The sequence below is a fragment of the Poeciliopsis prolifica genome, unplaced genomic scaffold (assembly GCF_027474105.1).
Source record: "Poeciliopsis prolifica strain line A6 unplaced genomic scaffold, Auburn_PproV2 SCAFFOLD040, whole genome shotgun sequence".
In the NCBI taxonomy this organism is placed as follows: Eukaryota; Metazoa; Chordata; class Actinopteri; order Cyprinodontiformes; family Poeciliidae; genus Poeciliopsis; species Poeciliopsis prolifica.
The window spans coordinates 1973916-1995806 of record NW_026562415.1 but is presented as its reverse complement, the minus strand read 5'-3'; the positions used below and the strand labels follow the sequence as shown (position 1 = coordinate 1995806).

At 37.7% G+C, this 21891-nt stretch overlaps 1 protein-coding gene across 1 annotated transcript in view; it reads left to right on the top strand.

Moving 5' to 3' along the window:
* Positions 1 to 21891, top strand: part of exoc4 (exocyst complex component 4) — a 112356-nt gene that overhangs the window by 57379 nt on the left and 33086 nt on the right. The window contains exons 12-13 of the mRNA XM_055054792.1: positions 11677 to 11779; positions 12280 to 12396. Of these exons, the coding sequence (XP_054910767.1) occupies positions 11677 to 11779; positions 12280 to 12396 (220 nt within the window). The remainder of the gene's footprint in view (positions 1 to 11676; positions 11780 to 12279; positions 12397 to 21891) is intronic.

The following is a 21891-nucleotide window of genomic DNA, read 5'->3' as shown; positions in this document are numbered from 1 at the left end:
AGAAGAGACGAGAGGCGGAGGAAAGGTCTGGAAAGGAGGGAGTTGTACTGAGGTGGTGCCACATAGAGATAAGACAGAAAGAGAAGTAAAAATAGAAAGAGGAATGGGAATTAGAGGAGAGCAGGGGAAGGGAGAAAGATGAGGTTAAAGGGGACAGGCTGAAATGTTACAAAGAATAAGAGGCTATGGAGAGTGGAGAGACGGACAACAGCTGAGGCAGATATTAAACAGGGATTCCAAACAGTCTGGAGAACTACGGCTGTGATTAAAGTATTACCAGGGTTTTATCCATCCATCCACCCAGCCTTCCATCAATCCATAAACATAGACTGCTGATTTAACTCTAGAAATGTATAGAATCATGCCATTAAAATTGTTCAGGAAAACTCAAGCATGAATAAGTATTTTTAGGTATATGTACGCTGGCATTAGTCACCCAGTTGTGTGTTGGTGGATTTGATGTGCCCTTATCGTAAAAAAGATTAATGTATTATAATGGTGTATATTGGCTGGGAGCTAGAGAGCCAGTGTTATACCAAGGCTCACAGAACTTGCAGTATAAGATGAGGATGTTTTTGTAATATTACAAAAAAACTGCCCTCTACTCTGCTGCTCTCAGGGCAACTTTCCTTTTACTTGCCCCCCTTTGGGCCAAAATAGACTCATGTCAATCATGGCTTGCAACCTTTTGTGTGTTGGTTTGCAGGTTAAGTGTTTTTCTCAGTACTTTTCAGGCGAATTGAAAAGTGCCTTAACACTTGGCTCTCTCAGGAATAGTTGCCATTTCAGGCTTGCTGAGTCATTCAGTGAACCATGAGTGTCCTTCCCTAGCCCAGTAGTTTATACCATCTCCCATCAACTCTGCCTAGGATAGATGGCGATGTGTATTAGTGTATGCATATATTGCTAGTGTCTACAATGGTAGCAGCTCATTCGCTCATTTGTCTTGCCTTTGCTTCATCTGTGTCTATATATCTGTAAGACTTATATGGCTTTTTTTTATATATATAAAAGAAAATAATTTCCACATCTATTTTCAGATGTTTGGCAGTGGCACAGATTCTTTTCCTCTTTGCCTTCTCGCTGCCTCTGTGGCATTTTAGTTTGAGTAGTACATTTAATTAGGCCAGAAAGAGAGGGCTCCTTCTTTACGCTTTGATTTCTACTGTTATAACGTTTTCTTTCTGAGAAGCAACTCTCCAAATACTTGAGGGAAAGCTGCAGTCTCTCAACAGGGGTCACCTTGAAGTAGTTCTTGATTGATTCCTAACATTTTCCCTTGGTTTTGCAACGTGAGGTCAGTTTTTATTTTTTTTTCTTCTCTGTGGATTCTGTTTTGTAACAGGACAAATTGATTTGTCTAATGTCAGCATTTGCACTGGGAATAATTGATATTCCGCTTTTTATTTCCTAGTTTACTTTATTAAAGGAGTCTCGTCCCTCTGTGGGAGGCCACTTAGAGTGATGCTTGTTAATCAGGGTTGTTTTGTAAGCAGGAGATGAACACTTAAAATACTGAAGTCATGAGGAGAATACAATAAGACCTGAAGCAGTTGCTGTTTGCACCTGGCCCTCTGACAATAGAATTGTGTCTTAAGGAAGAAATTGGTGGCCCTTATCTAGAAAATAAGCAATTAAAGGGGCCTTTCACCCACATACCCCTGTCACAAACAGGGCCATCACCTGCCTCTCTGCCTGTATTGACTTATATTGTACAGTGAGCACAAAAGCAGTAATTTAGTCCCAGCAAACTCCCATTGTGACATCCAGGCATCTTTGACTCTCTGTGGTCTTAATGGCTCTATGTTGCTTGTGAGAAAGCTGATTCTCTTCTCTTGTCCCACAGCCATCCTCTATTCACAAGGCGACAAATGAGGAAAGCGGCAAAAATACATCTGTTAACTGCCATTAAAATAAATGGGAGAGGATCTCTATTTTTCTCAGAGGGGGGTTGCATTTCTTGCACAGGTTTCAGGGTATTGGTACATTTCTCAAATGCACAGCACACAGTATAAAAATTGTTCACACTGGCTCAAGTGTATAAAAACAGACACACTTTATAATCAATAAAGTCCAGAATTACTCATACTGCTCATATGTTGTGGGTTTTAAGTCCTATTTATACAGTGGTATGTTTCTTCATGTTTAGCATATTCAGATATCTGAGTTGAGCTGATAGAGAATCAGTGGTGGGAGTCAAAAATTAGTCAAAAATTAGGTTGGTGGCAAGAAGAGATTCCAACCCCATCACTAAAGACAAAATATCAGAGGAAATACAAGAAGATGGTCAGCACATATGAAAAGGTTTTGATTTCTGGAAAGTCGATGAATTATTCTCCATCTATTACTGATGACTGCACATATTTCAATTGATGGAGCATTTATTTTCCCGTGTTGTATTACATTTTGCAAGATGCCCAGGTGTATAAATAGTAAATATTAGTTTTGCAGTATATTTTTTCATCCTTTATATCTATTTTTAAAACTATGTGAACCAAAGAAAATCTACACTAAAGTAAAACTGTAAAGTTGCATAATTATTTCAATAATATATTATCCTCAACTGCTCAAATATGCCTTCAAAAACATTACATTAATATGTTATTCATGCCAATAAGCACCATTTGTACAATTTTCCCATACAATGAGGGATACCTGAGCTCCTAAAGGAACTTTTTAACCTTTTAAGTGAATCAGTCTTGAGAAAATTTAATGGAAGTTGCAGATAAAGAATAATGAACCGGTTAAATGACATGTTGTCATATCCAGACCAGCTGAGCATGCAGTTTCAAGTTATTTATCCTTTCTTCTGTATGCAATTGTGAGAGATTTAAGCATCTTCTGACAATATAGAACAACCAGCTTCAAACCTTTCTTTTATCCCTGAATAGACATGCAGTTGAGGGTGGATTTAGTTGGCATTTAGGAATCAAAGAATAGAAGTACTGAGCTAGCATCACTGTGCACACCTGAGAGCACCTTGACCACATTACCGCTCTGCAGAAAAGACTAACAAGAAACACACTCTCAATACAATTAGAGGGAGATAAAGAGATGGAGGGAGGGGAGCATGCTGTAGCAAGATGGAGGACTAGGCCAATAGCGGCTGTAAGGTGGTGATTTGTCTTTGAGGCTCTGTGGTGTTGGTGTTGGCAGCGTCAGCTAAACAAGGCCATCTCATTTCCTGTTGTCTGCAGGAAGCGGCTGTCTGCTTCTGCTGCTGCTGCTTCTCAGAGCCCCCGGTCATCAATCTCCTCTTTTTAATTGGTCTGCACCACACTGCGACATGCCAGCACACACACACGCACACCCCCACACACACACCGAGACTCACGCAAACATTCACACACGAGCATGCACATGTATTGACAGAAATACATGTGCAGAGATATAAATGCCAAAGCGGGCGATTACACGTGAGGGCACAGTCCCAAGCGGTTTGCAGGATTGAAGTTGTCAGACCTTTTCAAGTTTACCTCATTTTGTTTTCATTCTCACATTAATGTGGAATTAATTTAGTCTGTTCCTCATTACATTCCACACAACAATGCCTTTAATGACACAGCAAAAAAGGTGTTGAAACATTTCTGCCTTTTCTTCTGACAAGCACTGTTGAATGATTAGTTATTTGGTCCCCAAGATTAAGCTTAAAAGGATGGTGTTCAAATAGTGCTTATGTAGAGAACTCATAGTACTCAAACTGTGTTTTCTTAGTTCAGTTGAAGAAGAATGCAGTTCAGGGATTTGACTTTAGAAGTCAGACATGCAAGGAATCTTTTTGCTAGGGATTCAGTCACCTCAAGCTCCATTTCCTCAGCTTTGAATGCTGGAACTTTGACTATAAAGACCAGAGAAGTGGTGACGTTCTGCTACAATTTTTTCCCCCCAGTTTTTGCACTTTTGGAAAGAAGTTCAGACATAGTCATGTCCATAAGACTCATTCGTTTAATTATTACCAAGATAACTACACCGGTTAACAATGCCCTTTGTCTCCCCCCCAAAAAACAAACCTTTTTATATCTGGCACTAACATTTTGGCCACCAAAACGTATTCATTTAATATCCAATAATATAATATGGGATCCAATTTATAGAAAGATTTTCAACTTTAGTTGTTTTAATATTGTTAAAATGCAGTTAAAATTGAACACCATTACCAGTTCCAAGGATTTATTTGACCTTTTCTGCAAACACACATATCACATCTGTCTACTAAAGATGAGGGAATGAATTCCCTCAAAGATCTTCCCTTCAAGAAATATATTTTAAGTAAATTTACATATTTTCAATAATTTGATTACTCAAGACTTGCAAACAGCAAAATCTATTTGATAATCCCCCCAAAAGTCTTTTTTTATTTATTTAAGAAGTACACAACAAAATACAGAAAATGCATTCCCACCCAAAAGCTAAGTTATAAAGATTAAGGAGATAGAGGGAAAACAGTGTGTTTTTTCAAGCTCATAGAACAGGAGTGGATAGAATGCTGCCCTTCATCTGTTGTCTCTTTTTTGACAAACTATCGACACATTCTGGTCCTTAATCAATTTATATAAAAGCACATTCCCAAGAAAAAAGTAAAGAAAAACGTGCCTCTTTTATGAAGAATATACATTTTATGATACATTATGCAAAACCTTTGTCTGCACTGATGAAGACCCACCTCAGCATTCCTAATGCTCGAAGAATTCAGTGTGGCTGCCTGACCTGTTTTCTGATTATTTCAACTAGAAATATATAATCATGTTGTAATTAACTAACTTGTAAGACTCACTCATTATTGGGTTTCTTGGTGATAAATTGGAATAAATTTTCACACATTTTTAAATATAATTTCAGAAGTTAATATGTAAATGCACAATATTTTATTCAAAAGATACTTTTGTAATTCAAATAAATTACTTGAAGCCTAATAGTCACAAAATATTAAATAGTTTACTTCTGTAACAAAGGCTGTAAGCATTCTCTGTGAAATACATTTTCAAAACGTGGTAAGGTCAAACATAAAACTATGAGAAACAAACAACACTAATAGACTATCATAATGACAGCTATTTTTCTCTGGGAGGCATTACAGTCCATATGGAGCCTGTATGCAGTAAGGTCACCTGAGCATAGACTCCACTATTAAACTGTTGTAATCTCACAGTTTAAAATAAAGGTTCTGATTATGAAGCCCATTTATACCTTCAGCTGCGAGCATATAGACACTCTCACTCGCCTAATTTGCATACAGATTTGCATATTACTGTCTTCCTCTTTGTTTTTTGTTTTTTTTCTTCTCTCACAAAGACACATGCCGATGGCACCACACACGTACAGAGTGAGCACATACACCTTAAGCACACGGAGAGCTTTCGGTGTGTGTGATGCAGCATCAGGGGCCAAGAGCAGAGCATGAACAGTGGGAAGTCTGGCGGAGGCGTGGGCGTTGTGTGGGAAGACCATATGCATTTCATCAGGGAATGATGAAAACACATGAACACACTCTTAATCGCTGGCAACACAATCACGTATTTAAAAAAAAAAAAAAATCAAACTTTTTTGTTTGTTTTAACCACGTATACGCCCTTTGAGCAAATTCTGTACAGGCTGCAGTTGGTAAACACCAACTGGGATCTCAATTCTTTCTTGAAACCTGTTTGTAATAAAGGAAAACGGGTTTTCTGTCAACTGGTCATGCAGCTGAAGCTGACCGAAGAAGCCGACACACTGCCATCTTGTGGTGGTTGTGGTAATTGCTTGAGTAACCACAAAGCATAGTAAGGACCCAAAGCAGTATGTGGCAGCACTTATGAATGAATTATTTTATCATTATAAAAATAACAATAAATAAATAATGATTTAGTGATACGACGCAAGAAAACTGCTTTTTGTACTTGACAGGTTGTATGCTCAGGTGTTACCTCGTCAATATAGTCTCCCTGTAGAAATAATTACGTTTTGTTTACTGAAGTGTGTAAAATTACCACAGTATCATTACCGAATGTGCAATCCGATAATACTGAAAGCTGCATTTCTAGCACTTATTGACTAATCATCAGGCAGGAAAGCTAATGTTTATCGTACCATAAAACCTATAAAATGTCCCCAGCTATTAAAATCCATTTATGAGTTTTGAATACTGGAGTGATTGCGCTATGCATCACGCTAGAATAATAGAGATAAGTGCTCCTGGCTCTTTTTGAACGTGCTGCTTTGATGTGTTGGTAAAACCACATAGATTTGACATCTGTCACAGACGCAGGTATGCAGCAACCCACTCCTGCACTCTCTCCACCCTTCTGTCCTCTCTCTGCTGGCAGAGCCGCAGTTTGCACTGTCCTTGGTGTGTGACAGAACAAGCCTTCCTCTCTGAGCGGCAAAATCAGAATTCACCATAGCTGATAGGTCCGTGCCTGAGGGGAATTCTGGGAGATTTAAAGAGGCTGAGTCCCTAATCGATCTCAGCACACTCTTATTCTGCTGTCTTTCTCGAACCTTTGTCTTTATCCCATTTCTCTTTCAACGAGTAATACGCTGCGGTAGCAGATAGAGATAGATGATGGGATCTCTACCCTTTCAATTTAAAGAAGCATTTGTTACCTTGGGTTTAGTTTCTGTTGGGAAATGAATCCAAAAATGTTGTTGGATACATTATTCTTTGTCTGTTCTAATCTGTCTGAAAAGATAATCAAACATAGAGCTTGTTGTTATTCTTAAAAAGGCTTTTTTTTTCTTATTAGCTCTGACCTTGTAATATGGATGTTTTATGCTGTCAGGAATTGTTCTCTTTTCAAATGTACATACACATAGGGCATGGCATCTACAATTACCTTGCTCTAGACCAAAGCGCTGACATCTGTTTCCTAATGACTGATAATTGCATGCTGTCAAGGACAATCATCAAGAGTGCTGCTAAGAAACTGACTTTGGAGTGCAACTGGTTCAGCAGTGGGAGTTTTAGAGGAAACCATGACTCCTTTTCTGATGCCAGTGGTGTATTGTGAATACTTTCTTGAATAATTATTGATCTTATATCACAATTAATAATATTAAACACATATGTATTGCTATTTTTCAACCTCATATGTAAAGGTGTCACAAATAGCAAAGTTTCCAGCTCAAGATCGAAGGTGAATTATCTAGTGAGGAGGAGAAAGTCGTCGAGTATTAGCTTGGAGACCAAACAAAGCAGCAGCAGTGCATATTATTCATCACACTGGCAAATGACTTAACCGTAGTAAAAAAAAAAATTAATCTTTCCCATTGAAATTGGAGTTTCTTCCAGTTCTGACTTGATGTTTTTTACACTCATGTGCACAGGCAGGCCTCAGCACATTCCTCTCAGCAAAACATCTTCACAAGGGTCATTGTGCTTGTTCCTTACTGTAATCAATTTGTGTTCTACTCATCAGGATTTGACGGTAGCACAAAAACATTAAATTAATTGGCAGAAGATAGAAGAATTTTTGACAGGATCAGATATTGGTTTCTATATATACAATGTAAAAAATCTCCACATAACAAAATGTTTTCTCATAAATCTTATGCCTACAAACAGTAACAGCCCTGTTGGGGTCTTTGTTTACTCCCTGTGCGCTCGTCTTCATTAGCCACAGTACAACTTGCACTGTTTCCTCGGCGCTTAGTTTTTCTTTCCCTAAAATCACCTTAAATAGTTTAATAACCCCGAGGCAAAACTGTCTTGAAGAGAAAGACAATTGAACAGAAAGACAAACGAAATGAAGAAAAGAGCACTTAAACTGGATTTGTTTTGAAAAACAATGCACAGTGAAACTGTGGCTTATTTATGTCTTTTATCTTTAATATTCACAGGTTTTCTCTCTAAAATGTCTGGGCTTTGATGTCAGAGTGATGGATTTGCTATTGATGTTATTTAATTTATTAAAAACTGCTAAATGATTTTCAAAGTTAATATCTTATTCTTTCATTGTTTTTAAACAATAAAAAAAGTAAACCATGTTATTTCAAAAGTATTACATTTCATGATACACCCACTGCTCGGTATGTCGCGGCAGTGCGATCCCATGTTGCTTTGACAGATTTTGTCCTTTTGCTTCGGGGTCTAGACTGCAGCACCATGTTGTCGAGCATCTGTTCTCTTTTATTTTAATTGGACAATTTGAATTTTTGAACATTATGAAGACGGTGCTTTTTTTGTTGCCGTGATCAGCAGCAATATTTATCATGATCAGTAAATCACTTGGCAAAGCCAAAACTTCACAATTTTGTCACGTCTGATCTTCTACAGTATCAGAGCACTCTGTTTGGACATTGTGTTTAAAACAAGCCATACATGTTAGTAGGACATTGAGCTTTTAGGCATGGATGGATTCATATGAGGGAATATTAGGTGTTTACTTAAATGTATTAAGATTTCACACACAGGGACGTGTTCACACTGTGCTGGTGCTGCTGTGTCTCTACGCTGCCTCCGCGGCTTCTCCTTTGCAACTTAGCCAACACCTCAGCTGCACACAGCTGTCATGCGGATGACTGTTTGCATGTGTGTTTTGTTGTCACTTCACAATGAAGCCGACATGGCAAACATCACACTTCAGGTCTAATTAAAAGAGGATCATAAGCAGTTCTTGAATTTCTGGGAAGCAACCAAAATCATCACAGATTTCAGTTAAAGGTCAATATTCTTCATCTTGTGGTGCCAGAAAACATAAAATTCTGACAGTATGAACATACAGACAAAATGCAGATGCATTGTTAATATATTAGCACACAGAAAAAGAGCGCAATGTGCATGTTCTAGCTTAAACATGCACATACAGTGGTGTCAAAATGTGTCTGCTCCTTTCTGATTCCCTTTTTTTGAGCATGTTTGGCACACTTAATGTTTCAGAACAGTGTTTCAAACCAATTCAAATATATTGAAAACACACAAAAAAATGGAGGTTTTAAATAAAGGTGTTTATTGTTAAGGGAGACATAAAATCTAATCCTTACTGCCCCTGAGTGAAAATTTTACTTTACATCAAAACTATCTAATTTGATCTGCTTCCAATAGTGCTGCTGTCCAAGGCGACACCAGGAGGTCAAAGCTGTGTCAAATCCCCCAGCGCTAATGCTACTGCAGGATTTTTTCTTGCAAAATCACTTACTTGCATTTGTTTTTACTTTGATCATCAAATTTTTCCAGTGTTTTTCTGTTAAATTTGCTTTGTTGAGACCATTTTTCTACTTTGACACTTAATTTTTTTTCACACAAAAAAGTTGTTGGAAAACTGACTGAAAACTGAGACACTCAAAGCATTGTGGTGACACAGTTGTTTGAAGAAGTAGGATTGCTGTGGCACCCCAGCATGCATCAGAGTAAATTCTTGTCAGATGTGCAGCACAAAAAAAAAATCCATTCTGTAGACTGGCTTAATTTTATATTTATTCAGTGACAATTTTTGTCATAAATGCTTAGCAACAAACTGGATTGTCCACAAAATTCTGGGCATGTGCTGGTTTATCTGGTGTCCAAGCTACTGCCTGTCAGACGTTTTCTGTTCAGTTTCTCAATTTCTTCAGACGAATATATGAACTCATGATCAAGCTGGACAATTTGCCATTATTACTTCCTTCTTTGGTGTCCATTGTTTTATGCATTTATGTCAAATTTTGTTGCTGCATGCTTAGCTGCCTTGTAATCGTCTTCGAAGGTTTCACTGGAAACTTTAGATGTATTGTTGCGATTCAATATTCTCAAGATATTACTTATGTAAGTGACAAACTAACCCTGCAGGTTCCCATCTCAAAAACATACTTTTCTTAGAATAAGCGTTATTCAATGTTAATTTAAACGGGAGTCAGAAAACAAGTCAAATAAACTTAGATGAAGTTTGTTAGTAACGCATGTAAATTTGAGCTCAGTCATATGCTGGCGGCTGACATTTGTGTGTCTTTCTGTAGGAGGTTTGACTCAGCCTTTGACTCTCTAAATGACTCCCTGTAATGAGTTTAGATGCTTCTGCTTTGAGTTTTGAAACTGTTTGATGGTTTTTAAATGAGTGTTTGTGCATGCTAAGTTGTTTTGTGTCATTTGATATCATCATCTAGCGTTTGTGTACTCTGTAACATATAATGCCGTCAGCAGGACGTCTCCAGGATGTGTAATGATAATGAGTTTGGACATTTTTTCTTTCTGGATCATTTGTAAAACATGTTCATGCCAAACTGTTTTTTTCCCCTCCAGTTTTTGCTTGCTTTGTTGAGATGCTGTCTGTTTTTAGGTCACTTACCATGGCTAAGCTTCCTTGCATCACCTATTGCTTCAGCATACAGTAGCGGGGGCTTGTGGCCGTTTACCCGCCCAGTCCCTGGTGCTCATTATTCAAACATTATCACCTCTCCCGAAATCCATCATCTTGACACGAGTATTGAAACAATGACAATAATGACAGCGTGCGATGGATTGTAGAACAACACGCGTTTAACTGGCAACTTTTTTTTTTTCACCTACGATCAATTTCTGAGAATAAAGCTGTCAGCATTTTACCCCCCTAAGAAGAAAAGCTTTTGAATTGTGTTCTCTACATATTTATACCGTTAAGCCCTATGGCTGGCTCCCTATTGTTTTGGAAGTTTGACGGTTTTAATAAGGCCACAGAAGAGTTTCTCGTACTTAACTTTCTGTTGTGGTTGAGTTTCAATGGGAATCAATGAAGGATTTAGAATGGACTTAGATTCCTTGCTCTCTCTGACACACAAGGGTACAATCCCCAACCACACACTCTCAAACATTCTTCCCCTACCCTTGCTGACTAATTGGGTGGAAATCCTGAGTAGTAGTTTAATTTTATTTTATTTTTTTGTTCTGTGCATTCACTTTTTAACTTATGTACATCTAGGGTTCAGTTTATATAGTCAGTAATCCACCTACTCTCATCTATTCTTATCCAGAGATTGTGCAACCATCTTTGTCTGTAGTGCAGCATCCACTGCATATTACTAAAGTTTGAAACAGGGGTTCTCTTGCATTTTAGAAATGGCTGTATCCTCCATCATTTCTGTCCTAAGTTAATCTTCTTCTAGTTTTTTCCCATCCATTTCTTTTTCCTTTTTTCTAGACTTTTGTCACCCACAACATTTTTCTTGTCTTTGTTTAGGTCATACATTAAATGTCTCCCAGGTCAAAGAATTTATTTGTGAGGAGTTTGATTTATTTGTGCATTTATATGGACTGAGCGCTTGAGAAAGCACTTACTCTTGCATGGTTTGCCCTGTGGTGTGTGTGAGACAAGGCCAGTGACCAGTGATTCACTGATAAATGATGTTCATATGTGCCTCTACAAACCCATACATTACTGTCTGACCCCCATCTGATACGACCAGACTTCAGCTGTACTGAAAAAGTCCAGAGAGCAGCTTCTTTCTTGCTCAGATTGCTTTATATTATTAACACTGTTCATCCTTTTGGTTGTTATAGTTTCATGCTATAATGAGCCTTCACAGCTCCACTAGAGAACTTCAGCAAAGACACCTTTACAGGCATCTATATCTTCCCAACATCAACTCTTATTCTGGATTTTACCCCACCAAATGATGCTGGATTCACTGTGCTTGTTCTGTGTTGCATTTACCTTTGCTACCATTAATTCAAACATTTTTAGGCATTAACTGACCTCTTTATTTCAGTTTGTTTTAATATTTGCTTGTGTGAACTTCTCTTCCCAGATTTATCCAGGAGATAGAGATGAACATGGGACCCAGCCAAGCCAAGCAGTGCCAGCTCCGAACTTTCCTCACCTACTACATTAATGACCTTTTTCTTAACCAGGTTAGTGAACATTATAAGGGTTTGCTTTTAAGGTCCTCTGACTCACATGAGCTACCACAACAACGGCTTATTGAATTATCATAGTTTTCTGGGATACTGGGACTGTTTACAAAAGAAAACGTAAGTATGAGTCATTGTTTCCCTAAATAGCATACTGACTCACTGTAATCAAAATTGTTCCTGAAAGTTTGTTCTTGTAACTTCACAACCTGAACCATTTATATTTGTTGTAGGGTTACATGCATACACTGAATTGTGGAACTTTAAAATTCTCAAAAACTGATTAGAAAATGAAATTGATTGGTGCTGAGGATCAATTAGTTACTTTAAATAAATAGGTAGACTAGTGTTTATTTTGTTCACTTATTTATGAACTATTTTTTTTAATAGAATTTAAACTTGCATAGATGTTTTAACATGTTTGGAAGGTTCAAACAACACAGAAGTCATTTTTATTTTATATTACTTTTATATTTACACTTTTTTCCCTGATCCACCAGGTGCGGACCGAGATCAACAAGGAAATCGAAGCAGTCAGTAAGGCTGCTGACCCCTTGAAAATTCTTGCTGGTGCCGATACGATGAAGCTCGTTGGCGTCCAGAGACCTCTGCTTCAGGTGAGGACCACCCGGAAAAACATTCAGTCTACTTCCAAAATAAATTATAGTTTATTTTATATCCCAAATTGTTTTCCACAGTTAACAGGTATTATGTGCACCAGCTTTCCTCTCTTTACTTTCATTTCTTCCCCATGTTTCACCAAGAGATCCAAATCTCAGCCTTGCTGTGCCTTTGTTGTGTATTAATTTTACCTCCATGTTTGCACAGAGATTCTTGTGTTCCACATATTCTCATGTGAGCTTTTATGGAGAAGCTTAAAAACACACTCCCGGTTTTGTTTGGCACCGTTTCATTCCTGCAGCCTTGTTCAATTGAGGACAAGCCTCTTGTGTACACTCACCTTGCAGCCCTCTGCTATCTCTGTTCAGAGGAACACACACTCACATTCCTTATGGCCTCAACATGTCATTGTATCCAGGGAAATTTATTAGTCACTGCATCTGAAATTATAATTGGTCCTTTTTTCAGTTTGTCGTTGTTGATGAGTGAATGCAAACAAGCAACTGTATATGTTTATTTAAAATGTCAAATTCATTCATTCATCATAAGAAGGAATTATAAATACATTGGTGCGTTTAATGATGCATTTAAGCAATTCTTTTTGTTTTTGGCTTGTCTGATATTAAACAGTGTGTTCTTATCTGTTTTATTGACATTTGTTACATTTTGCAGAGCGTCGCATTCAAATTTGTGTAAAGATATCGAACATATGATGCATCAGTGCAATCGGAATACGTACTTTCCATATGAAGTCTGAAAGGTCTTAACAGAGCTTATCACTTAGCACCATTGAAAAATCAGTAATACATCTACCAAAAACAGTTGGTTTCACCACAAAACCATCAGAAAATGAACAGAAACTACCCCTTCTTAGAGATAGATTGATAACCAAAAACAAAAAGAAAAACAGCATGTTGCTACCATTGTCATGATTGACAATCATCTTCAAACACTCTGGCCAAAATAGCTAAAAGTTTGATTCCTCTGTTCATGGTTAGAAGACTCTCGCACCAGGTCTGTGACTGTGCTTTTTGAACTCATTTTAGTAAAGGATAAAACCCATGTTCTTGTAGTTAACATAAAAATTGTGTTACAGTTTGATTATTGTAATTTGTATATTGTGTCATCAATCCAATCTATGCAGATCTAAGCAATTCAACAAAGTAAAGGTCTATTTGAATTAATATTGACTGCATCACATTTACTCCCTGGCTTTTTTTTCTTTCCCAAAGCAGGCAGGTTGAAGATTAAAACTGTGCCAAAATTGAGATCCAGACAGTTGGCCAGATTTTGTCTCAGCTGCCACTCTTCCTCTTCTCTGAATTTTGTGAAACTTGTCTTTTTGTGCTTATTGTATTTGTAAAATCTATTTAACTTACATAAATATTTTAAATATTAATTAGTGGCGTGTGTGCATTCATGCCAAAATTGTTCTCAAGAGGAGAGAGGAGGCTTGTTGATTCTGTGGGTGTCTTTTGTGCAGCAACTCTTGGAAGTTAATGTTTGGCTGTTTGTTTTTGTCAGAGCCTTCCTGTCTGTTTTCTCACAAGGAGCGAACAGCGGTGGCAGTTCATTACAGTGGGAAAAGGGACTGTGGGTGTTTGGAGTTCAGCGGGGTTTGTTTACGGCTCAGGCCCCTCCTTAACGAGGAGTTCAGCATCTTGCTAATTATGCTGCTGTGGCTAATGAGCCTTTTCGCTGATAGTGGGGAGTGAAATAAAACACTCCTTTTGTTTGGGCTTTTTGCCTGTTTTAATTGGGCTAACTAAAAAAAGCCTTCCATGTTTGCTCGGCTACAGTTCATATTCTAGTGTCAGGGTGGTATTTCTCTGAAATTGTCATGTGTATGTGCTGCTATGTTGGTATGGTATTCATTCTCTCTTTATTATCACATAAAATGGAGTAGCTTTCAACAGATAATCAATTTTCCCTCGGGGATCAATAAATTCTATTCTATTCTATTCTATTCTATTCTATTCTATTCTATTCTATTCTGTTTACTACCTGTTTGTCTGTGACTGTGGTTTTTTATTGTTTACGAGGCACCCCGCTGTTTTCTTTGATGGTCTTTAGCCACAGTGGCAGTTACAGTAGACTACTTTCAACCTCGGGGTAGTCTTTTTTTCTTCACTTTGTTGTGAAAGACGCTTATAAAAAATTGGTTTGACATCTTTTTTTTCCAACTGAATGTAAAAAAGCTTTAGCTGTCCTCAGTCTGACCTGTTTAAGGTACTTACATTGTTGCATTCTTCAATGCAAACCAGAAAGAGATGACCTTATTACAATTTTTTTCTTTTTTAGTTCTTAGAAAATACATAGTTTTAAATATGCTTTATTCCAGCCACATGTATTCAAACAGGTAGAAAATCTCAACTGTTTCTACAAAGACAAATAATTATTATATAATATTCAGTTGTGCTCTTAGCTATGTGAAGAAACAATTGTAAATTGTTCGCGAAGCTCAATTGTGAAAAAAGAAACGACAAAATTTAAGCTCTTTCAAAATTTCAAATTCAATTTACAATTGCAATTTGCTTTGGACATATTATAGTTCTGTTTATTAAAGATTGTGAAGGAAAAATAAATAGGGCATTGTGTGTGGGATATTTTGCGGGCCCTCACGTACCTTTTGTGCCCTATTAAGCAGCATGGTACACTCTGCGCCAGGTGTCCTCAGAAACAGACACCACATCACAGTAGAAGACCCAGCTTGTTTGATACGCAGGAAAGAACCTAATATTGCTACACAACATTAAGCTCTTTCATACAGCCTGTCTGCGGCCGTATATAGAATACCAAAGGGGATCACAATTTTTATAGAGGCATCTGCTCTGCAGCCACTGAAGCATAAATTAATGCTAAATTTTATAAATTGGGGGAAGTTATTAGCATTGGTGGTTTTATGATTGAAATGAGAAACTGAAAAATGAAAATTAAATGTACTGTGGCACTACTGGCAGGTTGAAATCGGTGCTTATTATTACCAATTTTATTTCCTCTCCACTTGACTAGGTGGCATTTACAGTTTTACCTTCAACCTTGCCTATTTTATGTTGCCTAGCGAGAGACAAAATCTTTGTGTTTTGTTTTGTTTTTCCATTTTTCTTAAAGTTTTTGGGCCTTCCAGAAAAATGTAAGAATTTGAGTTGTTCATTTTATTCCAGAGTAAGCTATAATCTATTACAGTTGAAACATAGGTTTGGTTTTATCCACCTTTCTCTCTCCACAATAACCTCAATGTTCACTAATTGCAAAATTGATTTAATTTAGTTAATTATTCATTTTTCTGCTATATTCAAAACTGGTTTCGCTATCAAAGAGCTGCAGCATATTTTTCTCTCTTGGGTATTGCAGTCTTGAAGAACTATAACAGTCAGTAAAGGTCAAAATAAGAAACTTCAGGTCACCCTAAAAGGAAACCATCAATCGAAATTGGCAAGAAAAAGTCTGATTCACCTTCACTTTTGTCATTTACTTTTGTTTAAAATACTCAATGATCATAGAATACCATTGATACAGATATAGTGTAAGCTAATTTTAAAATAAAGATTACGTAATTAATTAAAAAAACAAAATCTGATGTGACTTTGTGGACATTTTTAAGAAAAATCCTGATTAGCTGTAAAATACTTTAGAATGCACTACAACATGGTGTGAAAACAGGACAATAATTACTGTCCATATCTACAAAAAAATATTTTTGTAAAGGTAACATTTAAAATGCTAAGAATTACATCTGAGTTTTCTCTGGGTATGATTCTTGATCCCCTCTTCTTGTCGACCTCCGCTTCACGGTGCAGCACAAACCAAACATTTCTGAAAATATTTCCATAACATTAACTCTTAGGGTGAGTCTGTATTATTGCATAATTTTTTTTTTATATTATCGGGTCATTTGTCAATGATATCTCCTGCTGCAGAAATAGGTAATGGCACTTTGTGGAAACTCTGCACAAAAGTCAAGGTGAACAGCATATCTTATGTTTGCTTTAGCAGCTTTAATATGAAATACACATGCAGTGTATTTCTGCAGATTAAAATGTAATAATGATATCGGCAGGAATTTCCCTATCACTAGGTCCCAGTGGTGTCAACTATTGCTTTTATATTTTATGTATATATTACATTGTATTGAGATGAAAATGAGCCTGACATAAGCTGTATATATTGTCCACTAGGAGGATGAGATAGGGTTTGGAAGGGGCTGTATATAGTTCAACGGGAGAGGTTAATGTCCATTTGTGTGAGTGTGATAGCAGAGCTTGGGTAGATAAGTTCCCAAAGGAGAAGTCGTATTAAAGACTGGAAATGTAGCCAAGCAACAAACGCTTGTCTGTTAATCCTTCTCGCCATCTCACTTGCATGCTCTATTTCTTGATCTGTTTCGTTTTTGTTCTATGGTCTGCTGCGACCATAGTTATTTTTGTTTTTCTTTCATTTTTGCTGCATGGTATCGCACAAACACACACACACACACACATGGACTGAGGCTATCTGTCCAGCTTTGTGTTGCTACTGATTGATTCATTTAATTAGAGATAGATCGAGGGGAAAAGAGGCGAGTGGTAAAAGAAAGAAGGGGAGTAGAAAAGACAAATAAAACAGGATAGGGAGGGTATGGTCACTCTGCTGGATAGGTTGGAGATTGGCTCCATTAATCTTGGTGGATCCCCCCTCCACCCACGATCACCAACCCACCCACCCTGCAGTGTCCTTTTTACACTCTCATTTTGTGACTCACTAACAAACAAGCATGCTCCCGGTGTTCACATGCAGCCCCACCCATTTGCAATGAGACAAACTCACCAAACAGCAGCCAGGTGAGCACCTTTCTGTTGCCCTGAAGTAAGCATAGACGAGCCATCTGCCTGCCCAGTCGTGTGCTGCTTCTGTTTCTCGAAGTCAGTGAGTGCAGATGAGTTGTTTGTAAGCTGCTTGTTTACTTCATTAGCCAAGACCACATCAGAGCCATAATTACTGAACACATTGGCCCTCTCTTTCCAGCTAAGCATCATTCAGCTCTCTCCCCAGTGTCTCCACACAATAGCTCCTAACCAGCTCTTGTGCATCTGCATGCTAGCCTTGTAATTGCACATTTGTTATTTGCACGTGCATGTGTTTGCCTGTTTTTTGGGTGTTTTTTTTTTTTTTTTTTGTCTGCAAACAGAACTTGTTCCAAAGCCAGATGAGGACAGATTGCATTCACTCACTGTCAGCTGCCTGAGAGTTTGCTAGAACGCTGATATGTTCGGCCGTCGATGGGCTGCTAATGATGTTGACCTTTTAAAATTCATATTCGCATGTAGTTGTGTGAGACAGGAGGGAAGATACTGGCATGCACGGCCTTATTGTGCATGTACATAGACTTCCACCTCCAACGACTGTAATGACGCTGACCTTTTGATTTGTGATGATCTGTGTCGACGCTGCTTATTTGTGGGGGAGGAGGGCGGTGAAGGTGGGTTGATTGGGCTTCCTGCTGCACCTTCCCCACCATATACACACATGTTGTGAAGATGGTAGTGGTGGAGCATCCCTTATTAAGGACACTCTCTGCTTCCAGTTCCCATCAGCAGACACAGCATTCACAAACACAATACCTGTTAGCTGCATCAGCTGTGGCCTTTGATTAGGACAGAATTTGGGGTGAGAGGCAGGAAGATTCACAAACAGGATCTGGAAATGCCCCCCTCACACTGAGACCACCACTTTATTAATCAGAAACTAAATATTTACTTGATAGTTTTACCACTTGTAAGAGTTATAAAGAAATGCTATATTATGTTATGAAATGCTATTTTTACTTGCAGCATTTGATATTTCACATCTCTATCCTGGTGAAACATAGTGGAGTTCACTGAAACAGCATGTTGATCCTCCAAAAAATTTGCTTGATTCACTGCATTTTGTCACATTACAGCTACAAACTTAATCAAACCGGTACCAGCAAGAAAGGTTCAGTGTTTTAGCCAAACAGCATGGGTGTCCTCATGGCCTCAGACAATTGCTCCTCAAAACCATCCATCCTGTTCTCTCGCTGAAAAAAACCCGCCAAAAAAGCAGCTTCTGGTGTGACATGTTCGACCGCCGATGGCCTGCTGATGGTGTATCTGTTTATTACGAGTAAACAGACACACCCATAATATTCAGCTCAATCACGCAATAGTTCCACATACAGAGGAGCGACGATTTTACTGCCGGTGTTGCTTCAAGACGGAGTGGATGACACAAAGCAGAGAAGGAAATTATGAGATTTTTATGTTGCTTTTGCAAAGTTAACTAGTTTTGGCATTTTGACTTAAGAAATCCTTTGTTTGAAAAAGTCATGTTTATTACTTTCTACAATCTGGAGAAACGGGGCTAAAAAACAGAAGAGACTGTGTGAACATGACAAAGACCATAAATATGCAGCTGAAATAACAATGAAGTTTTGGGGTATAAGTCCAATTTCAGGGTTTTCATTTCAAAAGAAATTTTCTTTCACTTCCTAATTATGCACTTCATATACCAAAATAAGTTGGCATATGACATATATTTGGGGATACAAAGTGACAAAATGTCTAAAATTTACATGGGTATGGATATTTTAGTAAGACACTGTCTTTAATCTATTTTTCCCAAATCTGATTAAATACATCAGAACCTAATTTCCACTCTTTTAGCAAATGTCCTCAAATTCTGATAAGTTCTCTTTTTATTTATGTCACTCATGTGTGCCTCCATCCTCGCTGCTTAAGGTGGAACTTGCCCTCACCACCCACCTTTTCTTGGTTATCTCATACCAAACACATGTACTCCTGAGGCTCAAACCCAGCTGCCCAAGGCCTCCAGCCTGCTTCAGCCAAGGAGATGTTCCATTTTCTCTTAAATGGGACATTGCTGGGCTTTGTTTGTGGATTTGATGTATTCATATCACTATGTTGTTATATATAATGACTATAAATAACAGAAATGTACGTCACCTCGGCTGGCAGTGCAAAGAGAAAGAGCCTGAGCAGCTACTGCCAAAGGTATTACAGGTTCACATCATGCATTTCTACCACAGACAGAGTCTCTATGTGTAACACGACATAATCTGCCTTTGACTGAGTTGGTTGGAGGGAAAAAAAAGTTGAAATGTCAGCTCTATGACAAACATGCCCTTTGGTCTGCAAGAAGGAAGGAAGCAAGGTTTTGGCTCTGGGTGCATGATAAAACTAACAGCTTGAGTTTTTAAAGGAAGTTAGTGCTCTGAGTTTGAAAATGACATGTTTTTATGTTAGTGTGAGCATGCTTGTGTTTGTTTGTGTGTGTGTGTGTACATGAGTTAATGTATGAGCTACCAGTGGAGCTAATGGAGCACAGGAAAGAACATGCAGCCCTCACAAAATGAATTAACAAAGTATAATTTGTCTTTCAGTCTCATGTCAAGTCTCTGGAAGTTTTTATTCACTCACACTAAGCACAGATGGCTTAATTCTGTTCTTGTTGTGCATAATTTATAATAATTGACAAGAAATGGTAAACACGCTCATCTTTCTTCCACTACAAAGCAATTATACCAAACCAGGTGTAGGGAGAAAAACAAGAAGATTATATGATGATTATTAAGGAGGAACTGGGGTCACTATTGGGATTTAAATGGCAAATCTGAACCCTAGGGTGATTCCCAGGATTAGCATATGCAGAAGTGCCATATTTTCACTGTGCATTTGTTTTTGTGTGTGGGTGAAGAAGATGGGATGTGTGTGTGTGTGTGTGATATAAAAGCCCATCTGTAATCGCTCAAGTGTGATATTGCTCCTCATCTCTCAATTAGAACACTTGCGATGCTAAAAGCGGTGTTTGGAGTTAAAGAAATCGTGAGCTTTTAAAAGTCAGTTTTGTCCTGCCAGAGACTGGGAGTTTAATGCAGCTTTAGCCCCTTTAAGCTTGAAACGGATCATTTGATGATGTAAAAGCACAATAAAATGTAGTTTTAGATGTTGGATCCAAAAACGGATAATGGGAACATAAAAGCATAAAACAATTGGCAATGCTTTTAACAATCTTGAACTAACACACTAATTTAGAAGTTTGAATTTTAAGGTTGAATTATTTTGTTTCCAAATATGAGTTGTGTACCTGAAGGAAGTTGTGAGAACAGCGATAGCAGGCAAAATCAGTTTTGAATGGTTTTCTACTTTACATATGAATGTTTTGATTTGGGCCACTTTATACCTATTCTAATACTATAGAATCCTCCAGTTTTTTGGACTGAGGCTTTTATTCACAAATAACTCCAACTAAAAACATACAAGATATCTCTTAAACAAATGAAGTAATTTGTTTTTTGTGTAAAACATGGGAAAGTTGATAGGATAAAAAATCAACAACAGCAATTTAGCTGAATGGTAGTATTAAAAAAATGGTGCCTTATGCATTCTCTTCCTGATTGTCATACCCTTTTGTTTTAGTTTGGACCTTTTGAACTCCACATAAAATATGTAGAACAAGTCAATTTCACACATACCTTTCAGTAGGACACAATTTTATAATAAATCTGGAACATTGAAGTCATCAAATTTCATTAATTTGCTTTACTTTATGGCTCTGGATTGACATTTTGCTTTGGTGGACCATGTAATTAGCACAAAATCAAAAATGCACGCTGGAGAAAAAGACTTAATCAGATGACATTTTAAGAAGAAGAGGCACAAAGAAGATGTATATCATCATCCTTGAAGCCAAAGCAGGATGTTTGATTGGAAAGTTTACAGTATCTTGTAGACGTCTGCACACCACTTTTATGCACATTTGTCACAGTGCAAAGCAAATTTGCAGGGTTTTTATGGGATTGACCAACACATAGTAGTACATAATTGTGGTGTGGAAGAAAAATATAATCTAAATAGGAACGGCCTCAAATCAGACCTCAGAGGCTATTTGGAGAACAGTAGTGAACAAACACCAATAAATTTAAAGAACAAGGGTTACACAAGATATAAGGTTGAGGAGATGATTAAGGCAGGAATTCAGTTAAATTGCAATTAATCAGAGAAGCAGTCAGGAGGCACATAGCAACTTTGAAGGGGCCACTGTTCATGTGGAAGAGTTTGTTGAGAAACCTGCAAGAAGTCCTATTGGAGACTTTAGAAAACCTAGGATAGTGACCTCACAAATATTGGTACAATAAAATGACTTTGCACAAAGCATATGCTTCGATTAGCGTAAGTGTAACCAATTATCTCATGAATTGAAATTACTCTAAACAGGTTGAGCCATTTCACAATGAACAATCATGTGGAAAAACGTCCCCAAAATACTTTTTTTCTGTGCCCGTCTCATTAGATAAAATCTAAACTATAATCTGTGGAAGCATTTTAGGTACTATTCCATTATACTGTTAGAACCTCAGCAACATATCCTGCAATGTGTATTTCATTGAGGTGGTTTAAGTTGTCAGACAGATATCGAGGCTGCGTTTTTCTGCTTTAATAAGGACCTTTATAAACCTTAACATTTGCTCACTT